Source organism: Stenella coeruleoalba, assembly GCF_951394435.1.
Source record: "Stenella coeruleoalba genome assembly, chromosome: 16".
In the NCBI taxonomy this organism is placed as follows: domain Eukaryota; kingdom Metazoa; phylum Chordata; class Mammalia; order Artiodactyla; family Delphinidae; genus Stenella; species Stenella coeruleoalba.
The window spans coordinates 77,316,864-77,344,383 of record NC_137162.1 but is presented as its reverse complement, the minus strand read 5'-3'; the positions used below and the strand labels follow the sequence as shown (position 1 = coordinate 77,344,383).

Genomic DNA, 27,520 nt, shown 5'->3' with positions numbered 1-27,520 from the left:
AAACATTCAAAAGTGTGATATCACTGACAAGGTGCTTAAATCTCTTCAAGCAGAAGTCTTCCAGTGTCCCACACAGCAGATGAAGTTAGTTTGCTAACTTATATTTTTATTTGTTTTACTTCTGTGGGGTCATTTCTTAACAACCTCACTTAATTTCTGTAAATCTACAGAAAAATTGTCTAATTTATTTTGATGATGTATATTATGTAGGAAAATGACCTTGTTATTAAACTGAATTCTTTGAGGAGCCAGTCTCCGTCAACAGAATGATGGACCTCTTCGAAGAAGGGAAATGAGAGATTGACATACCTGTTGGTGAGGGCAGTGCAGAGATGCCCAAGTGGATGGGGCATCCTATGGTTTTTCATGATGGAATAACCAATGACATCACCTATTTATGACATGCTTTTTATACCCACCATCAGGGTTCTGTGTGTGGACTTCTCAGGTTTAACCTACACCTGCGGGGGCAGGGCGGAGGTACCACAGTCATGTACTATGTGGCACAGGCTTGTAACCTTTTGCTGAATGCCTCAGAATGGACTTGGGGTGGGAGAGAGTCAGCTTTGTTAGAGTAGCCAATTCAATAAGGAAAAAACTTTGTTCAACATTCATAGCATAAGAGTGTTCAGACGTATTCAGAAAGAAATTAAGTGAAACTCAATGACTTATAAATCTAAGCTTAAGTGGCAGTTGTAAGCTTGTATTGATCTACTTTACCTCTGTTTACTTTTCTAATCTAAGTGCCATTTAAACTTTATAAAAAAGTTTGGATTATTTCCTCCTGTTATACTTTTTCTTACTAATTCCGTTCGCCAGGACCCCAAAGGCAGGCAGTTGTGTGTATAACAGAACAGCTGGGTATGGAGTTCCATATTTCGATATCTATACCAGTTAATATTTTAATAAAGTCTTAGAACTTTCAGTCGTTTTCCTTAACAGGAATTTGGTAGATAAGAGACATGATCAGGAATCATTCAAATTATTCTTAGAGCATGTGGAAGTTTGCGAGGGGCGGGGGGGGGGGTATTTCATATGGGTTATGGGTCAAAGCAAAATCTGAACTAGAAATGGAGAATTTAGATAAATAATTACAGAATACTTACTTTGATTTGAAAAAATCAACTTAAGCTTTTACTGAAATGGAAGGCCAGGTCCCAATGTTGGTTAGGAGTCCACATGTTCATAGGAGCTTTCTAAATTGTTAAGATGTAAATACAAGCAGAATCCCAGTTATGTAAGTGGCTTTGAGGAGCTGTTTGGATGTATAAAACTTTGGGTCCTCTAACAAGCAAGTGCCAAGATGGTGTTAGAAGTTGTCTTAGTCTGTTCAGGCTGCCATACAAAATACCATAGACTGGGTAGCTTAAACAACAGAAATTAATTTTCTCACAGTTCTGGAGCCTGGAAGATCAAGATCAGGGTGCCAGCATAGTTAGTCTCTGGTGAGGGCTCTTCTTGGCTTGTAGATGGCTGCCTTTTCTCTGTGTCCTCACACGGCAGAGAAAGAAAGGGAAGGGAGAAGGAGAGTGGAGGGGAGAGAGAGAGAGGGAGAGGGAGAGGGAGAGAGAGAGAGATTGAGCAAGCACTCTGCTGTCTCTTCTTATAAGGGCACTAATTCCATCATGAGGGCCCCACCCTCACAACCTCGTCTAACCCTAATTACCTCCCAAAGGCTCCATATCTAAATATCATCACATTGGGGGTTAGGGCTTCAGTCTATGAATTTTCGGGGGACACAGACATTCCATCCATAGCAGAAATGCAAGAGATTTGTTGGGGGAAATGCCTGTGGAGGATAAGGGTGGGGAGAAGCAGGAGATGGCAGAGCCCCTTCAGGCATAGCGCCTGGCTGACACCCGTGCTGGGGAAGGAAGAGCTTGAGAAAGAAGAATCTCATTCTGCAAAGTGGTCCTCAGACAGGGTCAGCGGGCCAATGGGGAGTTCTTCAGCCTCAGTTGCTCTCAGAGGAGTCCCATGTGTGGCAGAAATGGCCCAGCTCTGGTGCCCCTCCCTCACTCAGTCTGTGGCTGGAGTAGCCCCGAAGAAGTGTGGCCTCTGGGGAATGCAGGGGAGGATTCAGAGTGTGGTAGCTGGGACATCAGTTCTGTCCTGTGTTCCCTGCAGCAGGACATCTGAGCAGCACGTCTTCATGGCTGCCACAGGGGTGGTTGCTTTCTTAACTTGGTCAGAACCCAAGTGGCCAAACTTGGAATTTGCCAATAAAAGCCTTCAAGTATTTTAAAATCAGTGGGTAAGGGAATACATTTCAGACACAGTGGCCTCTGTGAATTCCAGTTACCTAAGAATATAAATTATAATTGAGATAAATGACAGGATAGTTAGGTCATAAATTATGCACATTAAAACAAATTTTCATCCGAAAGGTACGTTAGCAGTAACCCTGAAGTCCAGTTTTGTATTCATCGTGTCATAACTTGCTGTAGCTCCTGCACTGTCCTTTTCAAGTCCCTTCAAGTGGCCTCAGAAGTCAGTCCCTGGGAGCAGGGTTCCAGCTCCATCCTCTTGCAGAGACTGGAGAAGAGAGGTTGCCTTTGGTGTTGGCCCCCTGGGAGGTCTCTTTAGCAAGTGACTAGAAGTTGGGTGAGTGAGCAGTGAGGGTGAGTGTTTCCCTGTGGACACTTTTTCTTGGCTGTCATTACAGAAACCTCTGCCAAAGAAGGTCTGCTGCTTTGGTGTCAAAGGAAGACCGCTCCTTATAGAAATGTGAACATTCAGAACTTCCACACCAGGTGCGCAACCAGGGCCCTGGGGTCCTGGTATTCTCTTTGGAATCCGGGTTGGCAGGGAGAACAATGTTTATTTACTCCCGTGTCTCCTCCTGTCTGACACGCGTTTTCTGTATGTAGTAGAGCTCAGGCTCTAGAATGATTGATGTTTAGGGTCTCTCAGGGGAAAACGTTGGATTAAGGTTTGGGAGGCTGGCACTGTTTATAAGTGAGTATCATGCAGGGATGCGGCAGGGATGGATTCTCAGTGACAAGGAGACACCATAGCAGGGTCTGCGTATCCTACATACGAGCTCCACCCCATCCCTCCTCTCTGTCGTGCCCAAAAGATGCTTCATCAGTCAGCTTTGTAGGCTGGGATTGGAGAGAAGTAGGCAAATCATGTTTGAAAAACTGTAGGGAACTGGATGAAGGAAATCCAGTTATAACCTCAGAGCATGATATTGTCCCTTGCTTCAGTCTTTTTCTCGCGCAGATCTTTTGTCAGGTGTTTATATTTTCTCCCTCTGTGTGGTGGGTTACCCGTGAATATAAATGGGTCCCTGGCCCCCATAGATCAGAGAAAAGAAATGAAGGATATGGGGCTTCCCTGGTGGCACAGTGGTTGAGAGTCCGCCTGCCGATGCAGGGGACGCGGGTTTGTGCCCCGGTCCGGGATGATCCCACATGCCGCGGAGCGGCTGGGCCCGTGAGCCATGGCCGCTGAACCTGCGCGTCCGGAGCCTGTGCTCCTCAACGGGAGAGGCCACGACAGCGAGAGGCCCGCGTACCGTAAAAAAAAAAAAAAAAGAAATGAAGGATATGAACGAGCTACCAGGACAGCCTGGGGAGGTAATGTAGGTAGATAAGTATTATTAGGCCCTGAGCCACTCCCTGAGTGCACACAGGTGAGGAGGAGGCTTCCTGTTCGTACGTCACATGCCATCGGGGTGTGGGACCTGCTGGGCAGAATGTCTCAGGGCCGAGCCTGGCCTCCCACTCACCTTCTTGCTTTTCTTCTTCTGGCCCAAGATGGGCCCGAGCCCTTCGACAGTGTGGCCCCAGGGGCCTCCTTCTTCCCAGACCCTTGGAGGCACAGGCTCCTGGCCTTCAGTGAACCCGCCGCTCATCACTTGGGAGCTCGTAGCCTGGGGGTGTCTGGGAACAGTGAGCGCTGGTGTCTCTGGGCAGACAGACTGGAAATCCAAACCCTCCCTGCTAAGTCCCTCAGCTGCTTACACATCTTTGCCTTTAAAAGAAGAAATCCAAAACAAAAAGGAACCTTATGAAGAAAGATAGAGGAGAACCGGGGAGTACTGAGTATACTAAGGAGTGTACTCTTGGAGGAAAGTGTGTCCTGGGCATTTCTGGGTGGATGTCCTTGTGTCTGTCTGTTGGGCAGACTCTGGGGGTCAGGTCTAGAATGGAGACTTGGAGAAGAGAGGAGAAAGCCGGGCCTGCTGGGCACTGAGGGAGGTGGGGGACAGTAGGGGGCATCTTCCCTCCAGTCCCTGCTAGTTCTCCCAGCACAGCAGGGACCAGGGCAGGACACGGTGGGGGTGCGGGGAGGTTATGGGGAGTCCCCAGCAAGGCTGGGCCTGAAGCTGTAGATGGAAAGGAGACTGGTAGGGGGGTGGCAGACCCTGGGAGGGAGGCGAGAGTCCAGGGAAGGGGCCAGGGTGTCACTGGGTGGGGGAGGGAGGGAGGTACCTGGGGCCCCAGGTCCAAGATTTCAGGCCAACGTCTGACCAAGGTCAACCCCTTGCTGCTGCCTGTCCATTAACCCGTGTTCCTGTTCCTCCCGACCGTGACTGTCGTGCAGCTGGAAAGACGGCCTTGGACTCTGTGCACTCATCCACAGACACCGGCCCGACCTCATTGACTACTCAAAGCTGAACAAGGTCATTTGCGGGGCCCGGCATGCTGTGTCTGCCCTGCCCCCAGCATGTCGTCCTGGAAGTGAGCCCATTGGCATTGAACTCACACCAACACCTAGGCTGCTGCCAGCATGCCCTCCCAGCTAGCCTGGCACGGGATGAAAACAGGAAGGGTGGTGGGAAAATACTCACCTGTTATAATTAGGGCGGGACAAGACCCAAAGCCAAGTCACCTTTCTGCCCACATTACGATATGTTTGTTGATTTGGCCTGATCTCCTACGACAGCTTTTACACATGTTTCTCAGAGACTTTACCTTCCCAGGTTGTAAATATGAGAAGTGAAGTGTCTGTTTTGCTGCAGGGCGGGCAGGCTGGGGGGAGAAAGGTTCAAATACCCCAAACCTTCTTTTTAAATTCCTTTTTCTGAAGGATTTAGTTGCTGACGTATTTACTTAGAGTTGATTAACTTGTTTCTCACACAAGGGATGCTTATCTTGCTATTGATACAAAGTATGAGTTGCACCCTTAGAAAAGAAGTTTGGGGGATTTTTTTTTTTTCTCTCTCTTTTCAGAAAATTCAACTTAGGGAACTTATGTTTTCAGCTGAGGAAACTTTCATTCTCCCTTTAAGCTTAAGCTGTATTGTGCTTAAGTTTCAAATAGTCTGCACATTCTTTCTTTAAAAGTAGTTTGCACATGTGATCTGTGATGGAGAAAAGAAATCCTGGCCCCTTCTAAATCTTGTGGTGGACAGTCCATCTGTCCTAGCAATAATGCCGTGTAAAGACTTAAGATGGAAAGTGTTGCCCGCCCCATGACCATTCCTGCCAGGAGTAGTGGGGCACATTTCCTCTGGTTGCTGGTGTGCTTCCTTGGCCATGCACCTCGTGTCGCTGTGTTTGGTGTGGAATCCGGTCCTGCTGCATGCTGCCCTCCCCGTGTGGCACAGGGGGTAGTAGGAAGAGTGTCCTGGCTTTTGCCACCTTTGCAGTTGTCACGTGCTCACCACCCTTCCCCTGGCCTCTCTCCACTGACGACAGGATAGCACATGAAAAATGTACTTGTATCCTGAAGATGAGAGCTGCCGTACACGAATGGAAGGTTGCCTAAGGGAACAGGGCAGCCAGAGTTGCTTGACTTCCCCAAGCATATATTCTCATCCCTGAGTTATTTTGAAACGTTTCAAACATAGAGACGGTGTATATTTTTTTCAGTTACTCTTTATCTCATTTGCAGAATGAAGGGATTATACTAGATAGACCACATTTTATTAGCAGTTTATAATGGTCAGTTTCTATTACAAAAGGTCAACAGATGGGGTAATTGGCCACCTGTGATGGGTGGAAAAATGATAATAATTAACCATAGCAGTGAATACTTCTATAGCTCTAGATTAGACACTGTTAATAAATAAGTATCTATGTTTATTATATATATGTATTAATATGTGTTACATATGTGGATATTACATATATTAACGTTTTATATACATATATGTATGTTAATATTAATACATATATTTTATATATGTTATACATACACAGTCATTCAATCTTCAAAATGTACAGTAAACTATATAATATCATGCATCTAGAAAGGAGGTACTAATTATCCCAGTTTTACAGATGAAGAAGGGAGGAATTCTTTAATCTTCCCAGGGTCACATACCAGTAGCTGAGCCAAGAAAACACTTAATTGCTACATTTTATCTAAGTTACAGTGTAAGTGAGATAGCTTTCACAAAGACTCAGAATCATTACTCTGTTTTTAATGCTGAAAATTTTCTTATGTATTAAGAACAAAAAGAAACTTGTACTCAGCTATTTGGTTTTCTAAACATTTGCTAAAATATACAGGTAAGACTCACCTTATTATATGGCTGCTTTTAGTGAAATGATTATATGCTTTGTTAAAATAATATGGAGTTGAAGAAACATTTTGCCTGAAATGATAGTAAACTCTGAGAGGCCAGGAAGCTTGCTTTGGTTTCTTCCTTGAGCACCGAATGTTTTTGAAGCCTCTATGTTTTAGATGTTTCACTGTATTAAAATGATTGTGCTTATTGCAAATCATTGCAGTTTCTGAAATGTTTAAATGGCTTTGATGTTAAAATTCATTACAGTCATCCCTGTACTAACACTACTTTTCATTTTGATTTTTCTGTCTTACATACCCCCATCCCATTTCAGATTCACAATACTTGATCTCTTTAGAAGATTAAAACAGGAAATGTTAAATACCTCTTTTAATTTTTCGGTATTTCATTTACACACCTCTGGTTCAATGTATTTTGTTACGTTACATATATATTTAACCAGCTTTACCGTGGAAGACAAACGCAATTGGACGAACAAAAATTTCTTCACAATTTTCTTTTATAACGTTAAGTTTCTTTCATTTCTTGTGGTCTTTAACATCCTAGAAACCTAACTTTTGCTCTTTGTAGTCATCTTGTAATATTCTTTAGTGACCTAAAAGTTTCACCTAAACATGCTGAAAGCAGCGTGTTTTCTTATATTTAAAACAGAAATAAACAAAGTTAGTGTGGTACTAAATATTCTCCATGATCACCTTCCAGATGTGGAAAATGTGTGTTTCATGCTTCCTTTTGGAATCATCTAGATTTTTGTTACCCAGAGTTGAAGCTCAGCGCTGAGGTATCCAGGTGTTTTTCCATCCATGAGAAAATACCTCACAACTTTCCTTCTAGCTGCACAGTATCTGTTCTCTTCAACCTTTTGCTCACGTTTTATGAAGTTGGAGTGTGCATGGATTGGGTGATTCTCATGTCATTTTTGATATTTCTCTAAATGTTTGAAATGTTTGGGAAAATATAAGAAGGAAGATCTTATCCTATTATGGTTATGTGTGGATGGGAAAGTTTCCTCCCCAGAATGAGGTATATAAAAAACAGTCGTAAGTCCTGTTCAAAAAAATATGCTAAAAAGCTGGTTGTGCTGTTTTCCATGCAGGATGACCCAATAGGAAATATCAACTTGGCCATGGAAATTGCAGAGAAGCACCTGGATATTCCCAAAATGTTGGATGCTGAAGGTGAGATGAAAATTGTGTTTTTTGGCTTACAGAAAATCTGTTGCCTCCCTATGTTACGACCACACATAAAGACCTGTAAACGTTATAGCCAGGTTACATCTGAAGGACTTAGGATTCCTAAGAAGTTTCTGTCATTGGCCTCGTGAATATTAGAGAATTTCGTATGTAGCTTTTGCTCAAAATTATTTTCTAGAATCCTGCTCAAAACCAAGCCAGCAAAACTACAATGAAAGGGTTGGGTAAAAGGTTCAGCTTTGGCAAAGAAACAGAATGCTTTGGTGTGTGATTTTCAATGGAAAGCTTCCTGTTTTTATTTTAACAACACTTTTTCTTTTTAAATCACATAGAAATTTAACAAATAAATCTCCTTGTTCTTTAAGACTCCACAAGGAAAAACATGCTTCCTTCCAACTGGAAGTCATAGAATCTCAATCTAGACTATGGAGCGGTCATTCATCATGTGCCTCTCAAACTGTCACGTTTCATTTTTAATTTGTCCAAATTAAATTTAGTTTTGGTAGAGCTAGAACCTCTCAATATTTTGCAGCTTTAGCGGCCCTCATGCTGGAGACTAGTTTCAGTACCTCTTGTGCCCTTTATCTGAGATGAGTTCATGGGAGTTTCGCCCTGGCACAGCATTTAAAGCACAGATACATGGAGACCATCCCTTCGTTTCACTTATGCATGAGTACCTCTCACTTAGCAGACGCTTACTGAGCACCTACTATGTATAAGACCCTGGAGATGCTGCAGGAGATAATGTGATGTATAAGGCAGGGCCCGGCCCTCAAGGACTTATATTACTGTGCTCGTTGTTAATCTTATTATTCTTGCTTCTTGTTCCTTGCTTCTGCTAATTAGCATGTTGGGGAAAAGCAAAGACCTTGATTCTAGTCAGTTGTCAGTCTTCTGTTCCTCCCTATTTTTGGTGACTGCATCATGGCTGCTGTACCAAGTCACCACAAAGTAGGTGGCTTTTGAAACAACAGAAGTTTATTCTCTTGTAGTTCTGTAGGCTGTAACTCTGAAATCAGGGTGTTGGCAGGGCCATGCTCCCTCCGAAGTCTGTAGAGAAGGACCTTTCCTTGCTTCTTCCAGCTTCTAGAAGCCCCAGGTGTTCTTTGGCTCATGGTAGCATCACTCCAGTCTCTGACTCTGTCTTTACATGGTCATCTTCCCTCTGCATCTGTCTCTGTGTCTTTTTCCCGCTACTTATGAGGACACCAGTCATCATGGATTAAGGCCACACCTCATTCCAGCACAACCTCATCTTAACTTGATCACGTCTGCAAAGACCTACTTCCGAATAAGGTCCCATTCACAGGTACCAGGAGGTAGGACTCCACCTATCATTTTGAGGGACACAGTGCACCTGAGACAGTAGTCTGTCAATTAGGATTCTAATTTTGCCCGTTTGTTAATTTAGCCATTTTATCAAACACCTGTATTATGGGGTGTTGACCACACTTGAATATGCTCTTCAGAATCTACTTTTTTCAGAAACTCTTTAGAGGGAGAAAGACAATAGAACAGTGAAGTTGCCACATAGGAAAATACCTTTTCCTTCTTGTCTGTCCTCTCTACGCTAAGTTTGCATTTGGGTGCTCTGCTCTGTCCTTTGACCTTTCCATTCGATAAATAACTACCCAGAGTTTACCACTTGAGTCAACAGCTAGGATACTGAAGACAAGAGAAAACAGGCGACATTTAGTAAATTCATCTCTCTGTCCATTGATGCCTCCCTGATTTCCTACAGTTGAGGGTGAGCTCAGGATTGCTGTCGTTATTACCCTGGGAGGCTGACCATCCTCTTGTTCCTGGGTTTCCCTTAGTCTCTGAGTCCTGGTCTGGGCGTGTGTTCTGCTTATCCTCTGAGTGGATGGGATGCGTTAGCACTCTATTCATTTCTTGCTCCCTTGTGACACATCCTAGTCTCTTATTACTTTTCTTTTTCTTTCCTTTTTAATGGCTCAGAAAAATGCTTGCATACGATATTATTTTCTTTGCAGAGCAATTTCTGTAAGAGTCTTCTGGTGAAAGAGTTACGAACTTGACTGACTTGGGTGAGGGGCGAGCTGTGGTATAACCAACTCCCCAGTAGATCAGCCCCCCATTTGTTAATTACCCTTTGCATCTTTGCCACCTGCACCCGGACTTACCTTCCCCACAGCTTCCTATGAATGTGTTCTTACTTCTCCTGCTCTTTTACTGTAACGTCTTATACTGATCTCCTCCCCTCAGATAACTCAATCCCTTTGGCGAATCCTTGCCTCTCCACCGCCTGCTGCGGTTGACCTTACTTCCTGGCATTTGTGATAGTCTCTGAATCCTAAATGGGGATTTTGAAGTGGCTAATTGGGCTGCTCACCCATAAACCTGTAGTGAAAACTGGTGAAACTCTTCCTCATCTTAACTACCTTGCATGCTTTTTTTTTCTTTTTCTTTTTTTTTTTTGCGGTATGCGGGGCCTCTCACTGCCGTGGCCTCTCCCGTTGCGGAGCACAGGCTCCGGACACGCAGGCTCAGCGGCCATGGCTCACGGGCCCAGCCGCTCCGCGGCATGTGAGATCTTCCCGGACTGGGGCACGAACCCGCGTCCCCTGCATCGGCAGGCGGACTCTCAACCACTGCGCCACCAGGGAAGCCCCCTTGCATGCTTTTTAAAAGGTTATGAAAACTGTTTCTCTATTTTCCTCCCTCTGGTGAGTACTGGTTGTAGATTTGTGGGTGCCCGTGTTCTGTGTGGACTTGCAGGAAGGACCTTTGCTGACCCCTGGGCCCTCCATCTGTCCAGAGAGCGTAAGTGCTGTTGTGTGCACTCTGCGGAATTCTGGAGGTCCAACTCGGCCATGGATGTGACTTCCTTGCTAGTTTAGGGCTCTTCTGAGCTGGCTGTGCCCTTCTCTTTGGTGGTTCTTAGAAGTGCACACAGAGTAATGACTTTGCAAATGTGACTGCTTTGATTTGAGCCAAAGTTTGAGCAACACAAGTGTGTGGGGCTGCTGCGGGAAGATTCATGACCTTGGCCTCTCTGAGGCAGCCCTTAGCAGGAGCCTGCTGCTCTCGGAACATCCGAGCAGTTAACCTTTTTTCCACACAGATTTAGTATACACCGCCAGACCCGAAGAGTCGTAATGACTTATGTCTCCTGTTACTATCATGCTTTTGCTGGTGCACAGAAGGTGAGGAGGTAGAACACAAGTCATCACTCATCCTTTACCTCTGTGTCTTGAGTTTTCTTCAATTGTTTTTCTCTTTTCCCCCCACCGACTCCTCTGAGTAAGGAGACCCCGTCTGGTTCTGAGGAGGCAGTCGTTTGTCTTTTTCAGTCCAGTTTTCTTTGAAACTTACCACCTGTCCATGCAGTAGTATGCCATTCATCTTTGGTTTCCAGAAGATTCCATGCTGTTCCACATCCCCACATCCTTTCTATCAATATCCTCTGGAAACCCAATGACTGGGTTTCACCTTAGGGAATTACGCGGCACCTTTTTAACTGCATTCTGTCCAGTGACTGAACTGAATCTGAAGTTAGAACGTAATTCAGCCCAAACTGGGGTGAGGCCAAGGTGAGGAAGGAAGGGTGTGTGTTCCCGTGGTTCTGTTTTCTCTCTTCCTGGTAGCTGTCTCAGCAGCTCATACAAATAGTGGCAAGAGTCATAGTTAATAAGTACAAGCCGTGTAGACCCTCCTCTTTAGGTGCTTTGTTACTCTGGGTAGCTTCTAGCAATGGCATGGCAAGTATGTATAGAAGGATTTGGAAACATGCCATCTTCAATGAACTTCATCCCCACACAAGCCAGGGCCGTGCACGGAGCAGCAAGCCAAGGATTATGAGGGTGGGGGCGGGGTGTGGCATCCGAGATGGGGCCAGAGAGGTCTGCGTGTGTCCCCGCATCTTGCAGAGGGACACGCCTTCCTCACAGCCAAAGTGGCAGATGACCTGATCCAGTCAAAAGACAGGAAGACGGGGCCGCCCGGGTCCTTAGGAAGTGGTCACCAGCTCTGACAGGCAGCCCACGGGTTCCCATAGGAATGCCTCGCCTACACTTTAAAAAAAAAGCCATCCAGGGTAGGGGAGGAGGGGAGCCCTTGGTTTGATGATGTGAAAACAAAAAAACGTGCTGGTTGAAAGCATTCTGTTCACGAGTGTGTCAGTTCTGTACAGGCTTCCTGCGGGTCAGGGTTGTGGGCCCGAGGAACACAGAAAGTCAAGTGTAAACCAGTTCGTTCTTCCCTTTGTTCACCCTGGTTTCTGCTCTTCATCTGTGCATGTGTCTGTTTTCTGTGTTATTTTTCCCTCCCTCAGACATTGTGAACACTCCCAAACCCGATGAAAGAGCTATCATGACATACGTTTCCTGCTTCTACCATGCTTTCGCGGGCGCGGAGCAGGTATTTAACCCTCGTCCGTCCGGTTGCCGTGCTGCCCTTGTGCATCGGTTTTAGTTGTGTGGGCGTGCGCGTGCATACCTGGGTGTGTGTGCGTGCACTTCACGTCTTACCTTGGACTCTTTCTAAGTGGCTTGTGATGACCTAATATGGCAAGTTCCAAACTGCGAATGCTTTTTTAGTTAACAGCTTTACCCTTAGACGGTTCTGAAGTGTTCTTAGCTCTCTGTCTTTCTAAGATATTGCTCTTATCTCATTAATCAATGGTGGGAAACATTTGTGCTTCAGGAAAAAACAAGGGCCATGAAAATTGAGCCACACTGATTGAGCGGTGAAGGGGGACTTGGACGAGGAGAAGTGAACGCCTTTCCAGGGCCCCTGTCCCGTTCTCCGCCTGGAGATTGCCTTCACTGTTCAGTGACGTGTTCAAGCATCTTGCGAGATGAATCTTAATTTAACTGAAATAGTGAAAGTCTAACAGTGTTAAAACCTCAAAAAAATTTATACTCCTTAAGATAAACAGCCTGAGGGACATCATGGGTGGATGTCCCTCTGCTTTCCCGCGTTCCCCTGTTTCTACTTCCTGTCCCTCCCCCTGTCTCTACTTGCAGAGTCCTGAGAGATGGGGTTGGACAGAGTATGTGTCATTTCTGTGACCTCTTTAAGACCATCACTGGGGGACTTCCCTGGAGGTCCAGTGGTTAGGACTCCACGCTTCCTCTGCAGGGGTTGCAGGTTCGACCCCTGGTCGGGGAACTAAGATTCTACAAGCCGCCTGGCGGGGCCAAAAAAAAAAAAAAAAAAGACCATCACCAGCAAACAATGATAACTGGAAATCGGCCCCTACTAGGGCTTCAGAGGCAAGGCTGGGGGCCAGGCTGCAGGCCCGGAAGCCGGACGGATCTCATGGTCACGGTTTAAGGCACTTGGCCCCTCCCGGCCTCAAGCTCCCCACAAAACAATGATCGGGAATTATTGATACCTCAACAGCTACTCACATGGGTTAAACAAAGTATTAAAGCAGGTTCTGCCCCGTGGAAGGATCCCATCTAGCACATTCGATGTATTCATTTCAGGAATGAATACGTAGAGGCCCTCGTGAACTCAGTGCAATGACAGGTATACATTCAGGATCCAGTCCTGTCTGCTTTGATTTCCAAAGGCTAATGTAACTCAGAGAGTTCTCTCCCTGTAGTTGTGAGGTTGGCAGGGGGCTCAGGTGGACGCCCAGGGACCATTGTTTCCTCAGCCCATCAGTTTCTGTTACTAACTTGCTTGATGTTTCACAAAGCTCGTGTTTGCGACTAATGCTATTTCCCTGTTACTCCCTACAGTATATTCAGCCTACCATGTAAGTCTGTGTGAAAACGGTCCCAAAGGTGTGAAATGACCCATAGTGTGAACGAGCTGTGCCCTCAGGCTTACCCCACCCGAACCCAGAACCTGCACCACTTACAGCACATGCTGCCTCCCTGGTCACCCCCTGCCCTGCCACCTTCCACCTTGTGTATGCACGTCCCTGTCGACAGAGCCGTCCTGTTTACCTATTGTGTTTTACAGGCCGAGACAGCGGCTAACAGGATATGTAAGGTTCTTGCTGTGAATCAAGAGAATGAGAGGCTGATGGAAGAATATGAGAGGCTAGCAAGTGAGGTAAAGGAAACGGGTCCCCGCCGTCCTGTCCATCCCCACCCTGAGGGTGAGGCACAGAGGGTGAACACGGATTGTCAGTGTTGGGGTTTTTTTTGTTTTTTGCATTTTTCATCTCAGACAGAATAAAAGTAGGAAAGTACACTCGCTCTCAGGGGTTGTTCATCTTGCTTAATTATGGGCACAAAGGTAGTGCTGCTGGTCTTTCCAGGCATTGCAAGGCACAGAGGTAGTTTGCATGTTACAAAACGTAGAATGTGATTCCATCCTCAGCTCTGCACCTCCGGGGTCGGGCTCCCCTAGATGACATTGTGTTCCTTGTTTTTTTCCTGCTTCGTCGGCTACTGACATCACGTAGGGTGAGCTCTGTATTCAGAATCCCAGCTCCACGCGGTGACTCAGCATCTAAGGAACATGCCAGTGAGACAAGGCTCAGCCTTGTGTGTGTATTTAAATACCTAGAGGGAACCTCGGGAGAGGCAGAGCCCTCCGTCCAAGACATTTGAGCATGAGTTTCCAGGATGCCTTTCTACAGCTCTTCAGCTAGATTTCTCAGTTAGAATAGCACTTTCCATGTTGCTTTTCTTTTTGTTCTTATTATAGTATAAATCTTAACTAAGCAGGATCTGAGTGAGGTCCATAGCCACCTTCTCTCTGGATTGAACTCAATCACAGTGACAATGTCAGAGACCCAATAATGTTTGCTCTGACTTACTTTGGCTGATACTTGGTCTGTACTGTGCAAAGCATCAGGACACTGGGAATCAGTCTTCCCAAGTAGTGGTGTATATTAGTCCAAGCTAATGATACTGTTTATGTTTCCTGCTGCTATGGGAGAATTCCATTTGGCAACATTGTTTAATGCCAGTGATCGACATCAGGGTTGAAGTATGACCAGGACCGAAGGACAGATGCTCCTCAGTGATGATAGCCTTTCTTTTCTTACTTGGTCCTTCATTTATACTCCTCAGACAGACTATGCAGGGCCTTTGTAAGGCCTTGGTAGTAATTCAAGAGAAGGGGGCGTACTTCATCCTTGGAGTCACTGCCATTTTCACTTTCATCCTGTGGATTTCCTTGAAAGCTAGCTATTAAAATAAAATATACTTTGGCATTGAGTCAGTCTCAGATTTACGATACTTTCATCTCGTAAGTAGACCCATTAGATTTGAGCTGATTTAAACCAGGAATACATTTTGAGTTAAACCCAGTTCTTTCCTGATTTTATTCCACCATGTTCCACCATGTGAGGTTTTTGTTTTCTCATTTGAAAGCTCCATCCAGCATTTTTCTGCTAATGTCTGGTCCCCGAGTTTCCTGTAAATGTCCCATTTTTGTAAAACATGACTCATGCTGACTCTGAATTTTCGACTTGTGCGTGGTGTCATTGGGGCGATGGTGAGTGGCCCTGGGAGGGCACAGAAGTTTGTATTTATGCCCTCCTTCCAGTCAGACTTCTGTAATCTCGGGAGCATTCAGTCAATCCATTCCCAATCGTTCGGTGCCTCTGTTTTTTAACCGGGGGGGGATGGGCAGTTTGCTGGTGTTGTCAGCAGTTTTTTTGTGTGCGTGTGTTTTGGGAACAGCTTTTGGAATGGATTCAGCGCACGATCCCCTGGCTAGAAAACCGGACCCCTGAGAAGACCATGCAGGCCATGCAGAAGAAGCTGGAGGACTTTCGGGATTACCGCCGGAAGCACAAGCCTCCCAAGGTGCAGGAGAAGTGCCAGCTGGAGATCAACTTCAACACCCTGCAGACCAAGCTGCGGATCAGCAACCGGCCGGCCTTCATGCCCTCCGAGGGCAAGATGGTGTCGGTGAGTAGCCCCCTGGCCCCGGGGGCAGCCCCCCCTTTTCTTTTTTCTTTTCCCAAAGTCCTTCCTCTGATGGGCCACTGAGAAGAGGCACTGACTGTAATTCTGGCCCTGTGACCACTTCCTTCTGGATACTTTTCCCCCTGCCGTCATGCAGTTCTTGACCCTCACTGCTCTTGGTGCCTCACGCAGAACAGGCCTCTGACAAACACCTAATGATGACGGTCCCCTTCCTCTCCTCCCCGCCTCTAGGTGGACCAGCATCTAGATCACAGGCCCTCTGTTCCCTCCTGTTACCATCTCCCCGATTCACCTTCTCCAGGCCTCAGTCCCATATTTACATCCCTCTTTGCATCATCAGTTTCTCCCACTCTGCTGAAGCTTTCACATCCGCATAGGAAGCGCTCTAGCATCTGCCAGACGAAAATGAAAACCTCCTATGACTCCACACCTCCCTGCAGCACCTGTCCTGTTTCTCGTCTCCCCTTTGTGGCAGGACATCTAGAGAGAGTTCTTTATGGTACTGGTTTTTGGTCACTTCCCGTTCCTTTATGTCTTTTACTCTTCAACCTGCAGTAAGTAATCCGGCTTCCGTCCACCCTAAGACAGACTGTTCTGTTCAAAGTCAACGGCGTTCGTGTTGACAACCTAGTGGTCACTTTTTTTTTTTTTTTTGCAGTACGCGGGCCTCTCACTGTTGTGGCCTCTCCCGTTGCAGAGCACAGGCTCCGGACATGCAGGCTCAGCGGCCATGGCTCATGGACCCAGCCGCTCTTTCGGCATGTGGAATGTTCCCGGACCGGGGCATGAACCCATGTCTCCTGCATCCGCAGGCGGACTCTCAACCACTGCGCCACCAGGGAAGCCCCCTAGTGGTCACTTTTATTTTCATATTCGCCATAGCTGTAACCATGGCCGCCTTCTTGAAACTCCTTCCACCCTTGAACTTAGCTGAGTTCCTCCCACCTGACCACCGAGTCCTTCCCGTCGCTGTTCACAGCTTTGCCTCCTCCTGTCCTTGGGCTGTATGTAGGTGGATGGTTTGTGGGTACAGGGATGCTGACCTTCTTCTCTGTCTTGATACCTGCAGGTGACCTCATCCAGGCCCGTGGCTTTAACTACCAGCTGTAATGGCAACACCTCCCAAATTTTACATCTTCAGCTCTGATTTCTCCCCCAGTTCCAGGTTCATAGAGCCGCTTGGATGTCTCAAAACCTAACATCCAAGAGTCCTCCCGCAGTGATCTCTGTCTTAGTAAATAGCATCACCATCCCCTAAGTTACTAAAGCCCCAACCCCAGGTGTCATCACTGATCCTCCTAGTCCGTCCCTTTCTTGTACCTGGTTCCTCAGCCAGTGCCACTGGCTCTGCGTCCAGATTATATCTTCAAGTCTGAGCAGCCCTTCAGCTGCTGTCGCCTATGCTAAGCCACCAGTGTCTCTCCTTCAACCTTGCAGTAACCCTCTCACTTGCTTTTCTTGTTCTTTTTCCCCTAAAATGCATTCTCTACGTAGCAGCTGCCGTCATCTTTTTAAAATATAAATCAGAGCGTGTCTCCTTTCTTCTCAGAACCCTCCAGTGACTTCCCGAAATACTTAGAATAAGATCCAGATTCCTTATCTGGGATCCGATGTGGTCTGACCCCACGGCCACCCTGCTGACCATGTCTCTGGCTGCTCTACCCCTCACCCACTGTGCGGCCGCCGCGCCTGCTGTGGTCCTTCCCCTACGTGGAGCGCACCCCGTCCTCGGGCCTTTAGCTCGTCCCCCACTTCATCACATACCTGGCTTTTCCATGAGTGAGGTCTGGGCTCCAATGCCACCTCCTCAGAGGGGTCTCTTCTCAGTAACCCGCCTAAAGGAACTGCCCCGACCGTGCTCTCACCAGCATCACTTGACCGTGATTTGTTTTTCCTTCAGAGTGTATCGCTATCGGAAATAGGAATTACACTTGTTGTTGAACGCCTTATTTAATGTCTTTCTCCCCCAACAATCATGAAAGCTGCACAGGGGCCCAGGGAACTTTACAGGTGCTGTTGTTCACTCTTATATCCAAGGCTCTCACTGTGCCTGGCACGTGCGTGATGCCGGGGAGACAGTTAATGGCTGACTGAACCCAGTCGCTGAGTCAGAGTCGTTTTGGGCTGAGTCACTGTGAGGCTTCGTCTTCTCGTAGCCAGAAAATTAAAGCCCCGTTAGCCTTTGTCCACATCCGGAGAAGCATCAGGTTAAATGTTCGCTGATGAGAACCGTGATCTTAGTCCTAAAAGGGTGCAGTGGTAATGAAGATGTTTAGAAGCCAAAACATTTGAATGGCTATTTGGGGTGGGTGTGGAGGCACAGGGGTGAGGAAAAGACAAGAAGACATAAAGGAAAACACTGTTGGACGTGGTGGAGGGGATTCGTAGAGAGGCCCAGGAGGCCAGGGCATAACGGACGCGCCTTCGCCGGTCCCCACCCATCCCAGGACATCGCGGGCGCCTGGCAGCGGCTGGAGCAGGCGGAGAAGGGCTACGAGGAATGGCTGCTGAATGAGATCCGGAGGCTGGAGCGCGTGGAGCACCTGGCAGAGAAGTTCCGGCAGAAGGCGTCCACGCACGAAACCTGGGCCTACGGTGAGTCCACAGGATGCGGTGGGGCTCCTGGAGAATCGGGCCTGAGCTATGGACAGAGCCCCATGTGCAGTGACCACTGTCCCTGGCGCCTGTGACCCTGTGGGCAGCTGCCCCCGCCCCTCTCTCGTGTGCTGTCCCAGGTACTGCGGTTCTTCAAGAGGTGGGTGTGGGGAATTCCCTGGTGGTCCAGTGGTTAGCACTCGGCGCTTTCACTGCCGTGGCCCGGGTTCAATCCCTGGTTGGGGAACTAAGATCCCGCAAGCAGCGTGGCATGGCCAAAAAAAAAAAAAAAAGAAAAAAGAAAAAAAATGGAGGTGAGTATGAAGATGGATGTTTTTATAAAACAGGGCTCACAATGCGTTCTTCCCACACTTACCTGCATAGGTATCCGCCTCCTCCTGACTCCCCCGCTTTCTTCTATCTAATTCCACAAGCATCTGTTTATTCCCTAACTGCGGGTCAGACAGCCCTGGCCCAGACACTAGCTTCTGCTGATAGAAGGTTTATTAAGTGCCGCAAAGCAACATAATTGCCCACTTAGAAAATCTGCTTGGAAAGGAAGAACACGAGGTGTGATTTTCTATAGTCTTAACTCCTTTGTTTCACTTAGATTCATCTACTCCTTTCAGGCCTTGCAGACATACCCGTTTCCATGGCCGTGATACTATGGTCATGATTTTTTTGGCTCTGCTGTTTGCTGAGGTTAAAGAAGAAAACATTCACCTCATTGCATGGTAATCTATTTCGAGAGAGGGCAGGGAGGTTCCCCTCATCCCTTGGGTCCCTTTTGCTTTCTTGCTGCTTGATTGTTGGCGTTGCTCAGCGAGACGGTCACAGGCACAGACGTGCAGTTGATACTTCCCAGCTGTGGGCCTTGGATGCATTCTCACCTCTCAGGGCCTCAGCGTCCTCTCCAAAGTGGAATAACAACCATACCTCCCTCACAGGGTTTTGATGAAGACTTAATGAGTTTGTATTTATAAAGTAGTAAAATTGGTATCTGGCAGATGGTAAGTGCTGTGTTGTCATTAAACATGTGAACATTTGCTTTCCATGTCTAGCTTTGTGGAATTAAATTCTTAAAGGTCATCAACCAGGGAATAAAAATGGGTCCAGTTATAACCACAGCAGTTGCTTAACTTAGGAAGTATTTGTGGGGAAATAGGTGGAGTTTCGGAGAGAAATTTTTCTAATGTTATTACATAAAAAATCACAAGGTGGGGGCTTCCCTGGTGGCACAGTGGTTGAGAGTCCGCCTGCCGTTGCAGGGGACATGGGTTCGTGCCCCGGTCCGGGAAGATCCCGCATGCCGTGGAGCGGCTGGGCCCGTGAGCCGTGGCCGCTGAGCCTGCGCGTCCGGAGCCTGGGCTCCGCAACGGGAGAGGCCACAGCAGTGAGAGGCCAGCGTACCGCCAAAAAAAAAAAAAAAAAAAATCACAAGCTGCATTTAACCACATTAAAAGAATAAAGCTTTCAAACAAAAAGAATTGGAGTAAAGGTTGAGCCCATGGGCAGACAAATAGAGTACAAGTGTTTTACCTAATAATTCCAGGTAATTTCTGTGAGCTAATAATTACTAACTTAACTGAGCATCTCACGGGAAAGTCAGATACTTGTTTCTTAGGTTTATCACAGACTTGTTATTTAGAAAGTGCTCAGCGCGCTTTCCGCGCTGTATTTGTAGACACGAGCTTTCAGAACACAGAGGGACTCGGGGCCTTAGCAGAGTGACAGCCTGAATTCCAGTTGAAATGTGGCCCGTGCCTCTCGGGGCTGTCCTTCTTTCCTCCTCTTGGTTCTATGGAATCACCCAGTACTTTGCATAGAGGCTGAAGTGTGACAGCACTCACATTCCCTTGCTACAACCATTGCAGGCAAAGAGCAGATCTTGCTGCAGAAGGATTACGAGTCGGCGTCTCTGACCGAAGTCCGGGCTCTGCTGCGGAAGCACGAGGCATTCGAGAGCGACCTGGCGGCGCACCAGGACCGCGTGGAGCAGATCGCGGCCATCGCGCAGGAGCTCAAGTACGTGCTCTGTGTGGGTGCCAGTGCTGACATTGAGCCCTGGGTCCAAGCGAGGACTCGGTGGAGAGCTTCCCCGGGCATTCCCAGAGAGGGGCAGGGGAGCTTGCCTTTCCTGTCCTGTCTTAGATGTATCCATAGAACCAAGCCAGAGGACCCTGTGATGGGATTGGTCCTGTTTTTTGTTTTAATTGAAATATAGTTGATTTACAGTGTTGTGTTTGATAGTTTCAGATGTACAGCAAAGTGATTCAGTTATACATATATATATCTATTCTTTTTCAGATTCTTTTCCCTTCTAGGTCATTACAAAATACTGAGTATAGTTCTCTGTGCTATACAGTAGGTCCTTGTTGACAACCCAATCAAAAAATGGGCAGAAGATCTAAATAGACAGTTCTCCAAAGAAGACATACAGATGGCCAACAGGCACATGAAAAGATGCTCAACATTGCTAATTATTCAAGAAATGCAAATCAAAACTACAATGAGGTACTAACTCATACCAGTCAAAATGGCCATCATCAAAACGTCTACAAATAATAAATGCTGGAGAGGGTGTGGAGAAAAGGGAACCCTCCTACACTGTTGGTGGGAATGTAAATTGGTGCAGCCACTATGGAGAACAGTACGGAGGTTCCTTAAAAAACTAAAAATAGAGTTGCCATATGATCCTGCAATCCCTGGGCATATTTCTGGAGAAAACTAAAATTTAAAAAGATACATGTACCCCTGTGTTCATAGCAGCACTATTTACAGTAGCCAAGACATGGAAGCAACCTAAATGTCCATTGACAGATGTCCATTGACAGACGAATGGATAAAGAAGATGTGGTACATATATACAATGGAACACTACAGCCATAACAAAGAGTGAAATAACGCCATTTGCAGGAACATGGGTGGACCTGGAGATCATCATACTAAGTGAAGAAGTGAAGTAAGCCAGACAGAGAAAGACAGATATCATGTGATATCACTTATACGTGGAGTCTAAAAAAAAAAGTCCTTTTTTTAAAATAAATTTATTTATTTTATTTGTTTATTTTTGGCTGCGTTGGGCCTTTGTTCTGCACGCGGGCACGGGCTTTCTCTAGTTGCAGCAAGTGGGGGCTACTCTTGGTTGCAGTGTGTGGGCTTCTCATTGCAGTGGTTTCTCTTGTTGCAGAGCATGGGCTCTAGGCGCGTGGGCTTCAGTAGTTACGGCGCATGGGCTCAGTAGTTGTGGCTCACGGGCTCTAGAGCGCGGGCTCAGTAGTTGTGGCGCACGGGCTTAGGTGCCCTGCAGCATGTGGGATCTTCCCTGACCAGGGCTCGAACCCGTGTCCCCTGCATTGACAGGCAGGTTCTTAACCACTGCGCCACCAGGGAAGCCCTTTTTTTAATATATAAAGAGATGCACTGACTTCCTCTCTGGTGCTTTGATTGTGGTAGCATCCCTGTGTCCTCCCATTGGGCAGCACCCCCAGCCCCAGCACAGGCAGCTTCGTATCCAAGAGAATGAGAAACAAGTAACAGGACAGAGCACGGCTCGCAAAGGTGGCCTCACCCAGGCCTGGGTGCAGGAGACGGGACCACATTGCCCGCCCAGAAACCAAAAACAAGACACCTCTGAAACAAGAAACATTAAGGCCCCACTTTTCTTTGTTGTCAAATAAGTGCCATTTCTTTTTCATGCTTTTTATTTTGTGGGAGGAGCTAGCATGAGGTTGAGCCCAGGCTGGTTTACCCAGTGGGAGTTGTAGGTCCTGCTGGTCCAGGTGGTGCTGCCTCTGGCTGTGGCCACCCTCTGGGAGAGGGGCCTCCCTGCAGTGTTTCTAAGCTTTTTTTTTGCTTTTTTTTTTTTTTAAGACCCTTGCTTCTTTTTGATAAGTACAGAATTTCATTCCCTACTTCTCTCTCATTATAACCACGGATATATTTGCACAATTTTTAGAGCCTGTCACATAATGATAACTTTAAACAACCAATAATACATGTTTATCATGATATGTTACATTTTAAGACCCCCATGTTGCTCATTCTTAACCAGAGCAAATGCCTTAATTAACAGAGATGGCCTCTTTTAAGAGTGTCTTCCTATTTGGCCTTGCCTAAATATATTCTTAATTGTTTGTGGTCTTCATATCTAATTTGTTCGCTGTGTTTGTGGCCTTACTCTTATTTCTCATGCTTCTTGCATGTTGGCTGTTTGGCTGCTTGTTAACAATTACAAATAAAATAAGGGGGAGAAACTCAAGCAATTGAATGCTCTATCATAGCTCCCAGAAGTAATTTGGAATGGTTTTAAGTGTTGCCCTTAAAATTTAAGTAATAATTTTATATTATTATTATTCTCGGTTATCTTCAATGTGTATTTCTTTACACAGTCGAGAGGAACCACAGAATTTAAAGATGTGCTCATCTTACTGTTATTAGTCTCCCTTTCCTTTTTACCTTTTCTAAAATAACAAACATGTTTGTGCAGTTCTTAAAGTACAAAAAATAAAAACAGGGCTTCCCTGGTAGCGCAGTGGTTAAAAATCCGCCTGCCAATGCAGGGGACACGGGTTTGAGCCCTGGTCAGGGAAGATCCCACATGCCGCAGAGCAACTAAGCCTGTGCACCACAGCTACTGAGCCTGCACTCTAGAGCCCGTGAGCCACAACTACTGAGCCTGCGTGCCGCAACTACTGAAGCCTGCGCGCCTAGAGCCCGTGCTTTGCAATAAGAGGAACCACCGTAATGAGAAGCCTGCTCACCACAACGAAGAGTGGCCTCCGCTCACTGCAACTATAGAAAGCCCGCGTGCAGCAACGAAGACCCAACACAGCAAAAAATAAATAAATAAATTTATTTTAAAAAAATTAAAAAAAATAAAAATAGTATGCACAGTTATGCAAACCCTAAGTTCTTGAAAGCAAGTAGGTATAGAGCTAGTACGTATGAATTAGAGAAGAGGGAAAAATATACACCCTAAAGATAACCACGGAGAGATTAGCGTTGATGTCTCCATTGTGGATCAGTAGACGGTTCCTAGGTTTTTGTTTTTGAAATCTTTCTGTTCTTTAATAGTTGCATTTTGAAGGGCCATGGCCTTTTCACTTTGTATTCAAGGCTGTGCACATTGCTGGTGTATTTTGGTTGGTTTTGGTTACCTGGTTATAATAATAAGCACAGAATCTCAATCCATCTCAATTAGTGAAATGTGTGTATGTAGAAAGCTGCTCTTAAGAACTGGACAGGCTTTCATTAGGTGATAGGGAGCTTCTTACCCACTGAAATGACACTCAGATCACAACTGTATGCATCTTCTTTATTCAGTAAAAGAAACAGTAACATTCAATAAGGACAAGCTAATATCACTTAAGAGAAAAAAACAAGTAATAAACAACCATTGCCTTCATTTAGAGTTGGAAGAAGAAATAAACTTAAGCTTCAGGGAAATGGATTTGGATGGATAGGAGGGAGTTTCCTAAAAGCCTCACCTTGGACCATTTTTGAAGGAGAAGTCTCCTGAAGATGTCTTTAAACCTCCCTGAGTCTTGCTTTCATCTTAACTAAAAGGGTGATTACATTTTGTCCAGGATTCAAACTTTTTACCCCCAGAGATAACAGGTTAACCATCTAGTCGAGAATCTGCTTGAATGGTAAGTTCAAGTTACTTCACGTCACCAAGATCCCGTTAGGATGTACAGACGGGGCTGGAGAGGAAGAGGGACTACGGAGTGAGAAATCATTTTGTTCCTGCTGTCACACGAATGGCATAAGATGAGTTGGAATCTTTGTCAGAAGAGGAAGGACTCTGTCCTGCCAGGCTTAGCGGCCCAGTGCCCCTTCTGGACGTGGTGCCCCATCCAGCCCTGTGCCCTTTGAGGGCAGCCGAGGACACGAAGGGGTGCAAGCTGATCCCTCCCTCCCTCCCTCCCTCCCGCATGACTCATTTGATGTTCCCATCCCCGTGGCTTCAGCACAGCCCGTGGGACTGTCCTCCAGGTCAGATACTTGGCTTCATTTACAGGTACATCACCACTTAAAAATAATGCACTCCGGAGGCCTGGCCAAGAAAACAAAGGGAGAATAGAGTTAGCCTACAGTGTCGAGAAGACAGCGTTTCTCTCTGTTTAGAAATCTGCTGACCACCAAGAGTTTTACTAATTCTTCTCATGATGTAAGGGAATAGTGATCATGTTTGTGATGGTGATGATGAACAAAACCCTGAAATATCCTGCCAGTTCCCCATCAGATCTTTTTTTTTTTTTTAAATTATCATCTGTTTATTTTGAGCCCATGTCCACTTTTCTTCACGTCATCTGGGAAAGTCATTCTTTATTTTCCCTTCTGATAGTGAACTGGACTATCACGATGCTGTGAACATCAATGATCGGTGCCAGAAAATCTGTGACCAGTGGGACAGGCTGGGAACACTCACTCAGAAGAGGAGAGAGGCCCTGGAGGTGAGTCTCCAAGCCACCTGTTGGCACGAAATCTTTTAATAGGGGCTCTTTCAGTAAGTCACTGTTACTTTGTTTTTCTGTGGTATGGTGTGTATAAATCGAAACAGATTATCTAGGGAAGGGAGCTTCTACAGAGAACATGAAAAGTAGGAGGAAGAGGGAAATGGAAAGTTGGTAGTTTTGTACTGTAATTTATCCATACGGCAGTGATGCATCCTTTTGAATTAAAGAAACAAAAGTCCAGTAGTAGTAATGAGATAACGGTATAAACTCATTTTGTGTGAAGTAGTAATGGCAGATAATTCCCCCAGAGTCCTTATCTGAGAGTAAATTGAGCCATGAATGAGTCAGGAAATCAGGAGGAACGGAAGTTGAGATGTGCAAAGGGAAAATGGCAACACATGTTGAAGTAGGGAAAAATGGAAATGAAACAGAATCAGGATGAATTTGGCCTTGTTCAAGTACAAGGCTTGGAGAAACAGCTGGTTTTTAGCTGAACCTCATCGTCTCTCACCACGGAAGACTCAGACGACGTGACAGAAAGAAGCAGTTAGCAGTTTTCTGAGTCTTTTCACCCTGACTCTGATGAAACTTTTAACACATGTGATACCAAGCTTCCTGGATGCCAGCCAGCGGTTAACATATCCACCTAAAGAAAAAGGCTGAGAGAAAGGAAGGACCAGGCATATAACGGAGACAGCTCAAATATTTTAGAACAGGAGGAAAAATGAATCTAATTATGGAAGACTTGAAGATACCAGACGCTTCCGTGCCAGCTCCCCGCCCTGTCTGCCATAGGAAGCGCGTAGTGCCATTCTTGGTGGCTTAACGCCCTGTGCTTTCATGTGCTCAGAAAGGCAAAGAGGGTCTCTGTGTGAAATCCTGAATGAGGATTTAAGAATATGGAACTGTAGTTCCTTCCGTCTTCTCTAGGCGACTTTTGGGAAAGGCACACTGTTGATTATAAAATGAGGAAGATACCGTGAATTTCCTGTGCACCAGCACGGTTGGGGAATCAGGTCCTATAACTTACAAAGTACTGCTTTAGCTGAAATCAAGTGCCTCTATACCCTATGTGGATTCTCAGTTTTCAAAAGAGTAGCATGTGGAGGAGTATTTTAAGTACTTTCAGAACAGCGTGACTCTGGATGTTGTTAAATCCATCTCTGATGCACAAGGCACTTCGGAGACCTGCAGGGCTCAGCCTCATCATTTGAACATCAGTTCATCTTTTGTATACACAAGCTAATGATGAGAGGATTGCGACCATCAAAACGTCAGATAGGGTTTCCCTGGTGGCGCAGTGGTTGAGAATCTGCCTGCTAATGCAGGGGACACGGGTTCGAGCCCTGGTCTGGGAAGATCCCACATGCCGCAGAGCAACTGGGCCCGTGAGCCACAATTACTGAGCCTGCGCGTCTGGAGCCTGTGCTCCGCAAAAAGAGAGGCCGCGATAATGAGAGGCCTGCGTACCGCGATGAAGAGTGGCCCGCGCTTGCCACAACTAGAGAAAGCCCTCGCACAGAAACGAAGACCCAACACAGCCAAAAATAAATAAATAAATACATTAAAAAGAAAAAAGTCAGATAATAGTTTACTGCTCTGGAGTGCATCTTTACATGTTCAGAGAATTTTTATGATTTAACCTATGATAACACTGGTTTCTATTTGATCTCCAGAGAACTGAGAAATTGCTGGAAACCATCGATCAGCTTCACCTGGAGTTTGCCAAGAGAGCTGCTCCTTTCAACAACTGGATGGAAGGCGCCATGGAGGATCTGCAAGACATGTTTATTGTCCACAGCATTGAGGAAATCCAGGTAACTGAAGCCAGCTCTGTGCTCTCACTGTACCAGAAATGAATCGTAATTTTAAAAACTTAGAGTTCTCTTTTTGGTTTTGTTTCATTTTTTACCTTAAAAAAAAATGTGGTTAGAAAACCCATATTACCCTTTGGCCTTTAGCTTAAAAATGTGTATACCACTCTTTAATGCAACTAAATTAACATCAGCCAGATAGTGGTGACTACATCTAAAAGGGTCTGTTCTTTAAAATGGAACGTGGAATCATACGAGCAAGACAGACATATGCTCTTGGGGTTAGTCACAGCAAGTTATGAGTTTACTGGCTGCTGAGTTAACTACTTTGCAAATGTTTGCATATTACCCCTCGTTAAGATCTATAGGGTTTTGCCGGATCATAAAGCATAAGAAGCCACCAATCAGTACCCTCTGCTTCCCACCATCCGAAATGTTCTGCTTTTGATTTTTGCTGGAGCTTCAGATTGTAAATAAGACCTCTAAGTGATCGAGTTAGGGAGGAGCGTTCCTCTCCAATAGCCAGGACCCAATATATTAGAGACCATTGTATACTGAATTTGACGTATAATGGAATGTAGAGAAAATACTTTTAGATTCTCTTTTTTCTGTAAAATAGATAGGTCATCGAAAAGAATCCAGATGTAAAGGAAATACTGAAGGTTGGGATTTGAACCCATATCTCCTGCCAAGGACCATTCTAGAAGGGTTTGCAGCGGGGTGTAAGAGGCAAGAAATTTGTTGAACATTGCCTTTGTCTTCTGAAAGAGGCTGTGATGGTGTTTCTTGCATAGACTCTTAAGCAGAGGTTGGCAACCTAAAACCATTTATTTTTGGAAAAAGTGAGATGTCTAACTATGCCTTGGAAGCCATACTTGATGCATGAAGTAGTTTCTCTGTTTAGTGAAAGGTGTGCTAGCAGCTGATCTGTTGTAGCACCTGAACTGAGTGTTAGCTTCGCCCTGGAAGGTGGTCCACGTGGCACCTTCCTACAGCTGAGTATAAAGGGCTGCTGTCTTATACTTTAGGGTCCAAGGGTATAGGGTTGTTAAGTGGAGGTTTTATAAAGCCTGAGGGGAAGGAGTTGGTTTCTGTGGCCTTTTCTTTTGGA

General features: G+C 46.0%; 1 protein-coding gene across 5 annotated transcripts in view; it reads left to right on the top strand.

Moving 5' to 3' along the window:
* The window catches only part of ACTN2 (actinin alpha 2), a gene marked incomplete at its 5' end in the record, with an annotated part of 79,069 nt that overhangs the window by 38,433 nt on the left and 13,116 nt on the right, over positions 1-27,520 (top strand). Inside the window, 10 exons of one of the 5 annotated variants that reach the window (XM_079899811.1) lie at positions 2,666-2,753; positions 4,552-4,630; positions 7,581-7,662; positions 11,972-12,057; positions 13,615-13,707; positions 15,291-15,521; positions 17,987-18,134; positions 20,009-20,159; positions 24,484-24,592; positions 26,272-26,412. In XM_079899811.1, the coding sequence (XP_079755937.1) occupies positions 2,666-2,753; positions 4,552-4,630; positions 7,581-7,662; positions 11,972-12,057; positions 13,615-13,707; positions 15,291-15,521; positions 17,987-18,134; positions 20,009-20,159; positions 24,484-24,592; positions 26,272-26,412 (1,208 nt within the window). Of the gene's footprint in view, positions 1-2,665; positions 2,754-4,551; positions 4,631-4,677; positions 7,663-11,971; positions 12,058-13,614; positions 13,708-15,290; positions 15,522-17,986; positions 18,135-20,008; positions 20,160-24,483; positions 24,593-26,271; positions 26,413-27,520 lie in introns of those variants that run through there. The other 4 variants (XM_079899812.1, XM_079899813.1, XM_079899815.1 and 1 more) reach the window with 4 other exon arrangements.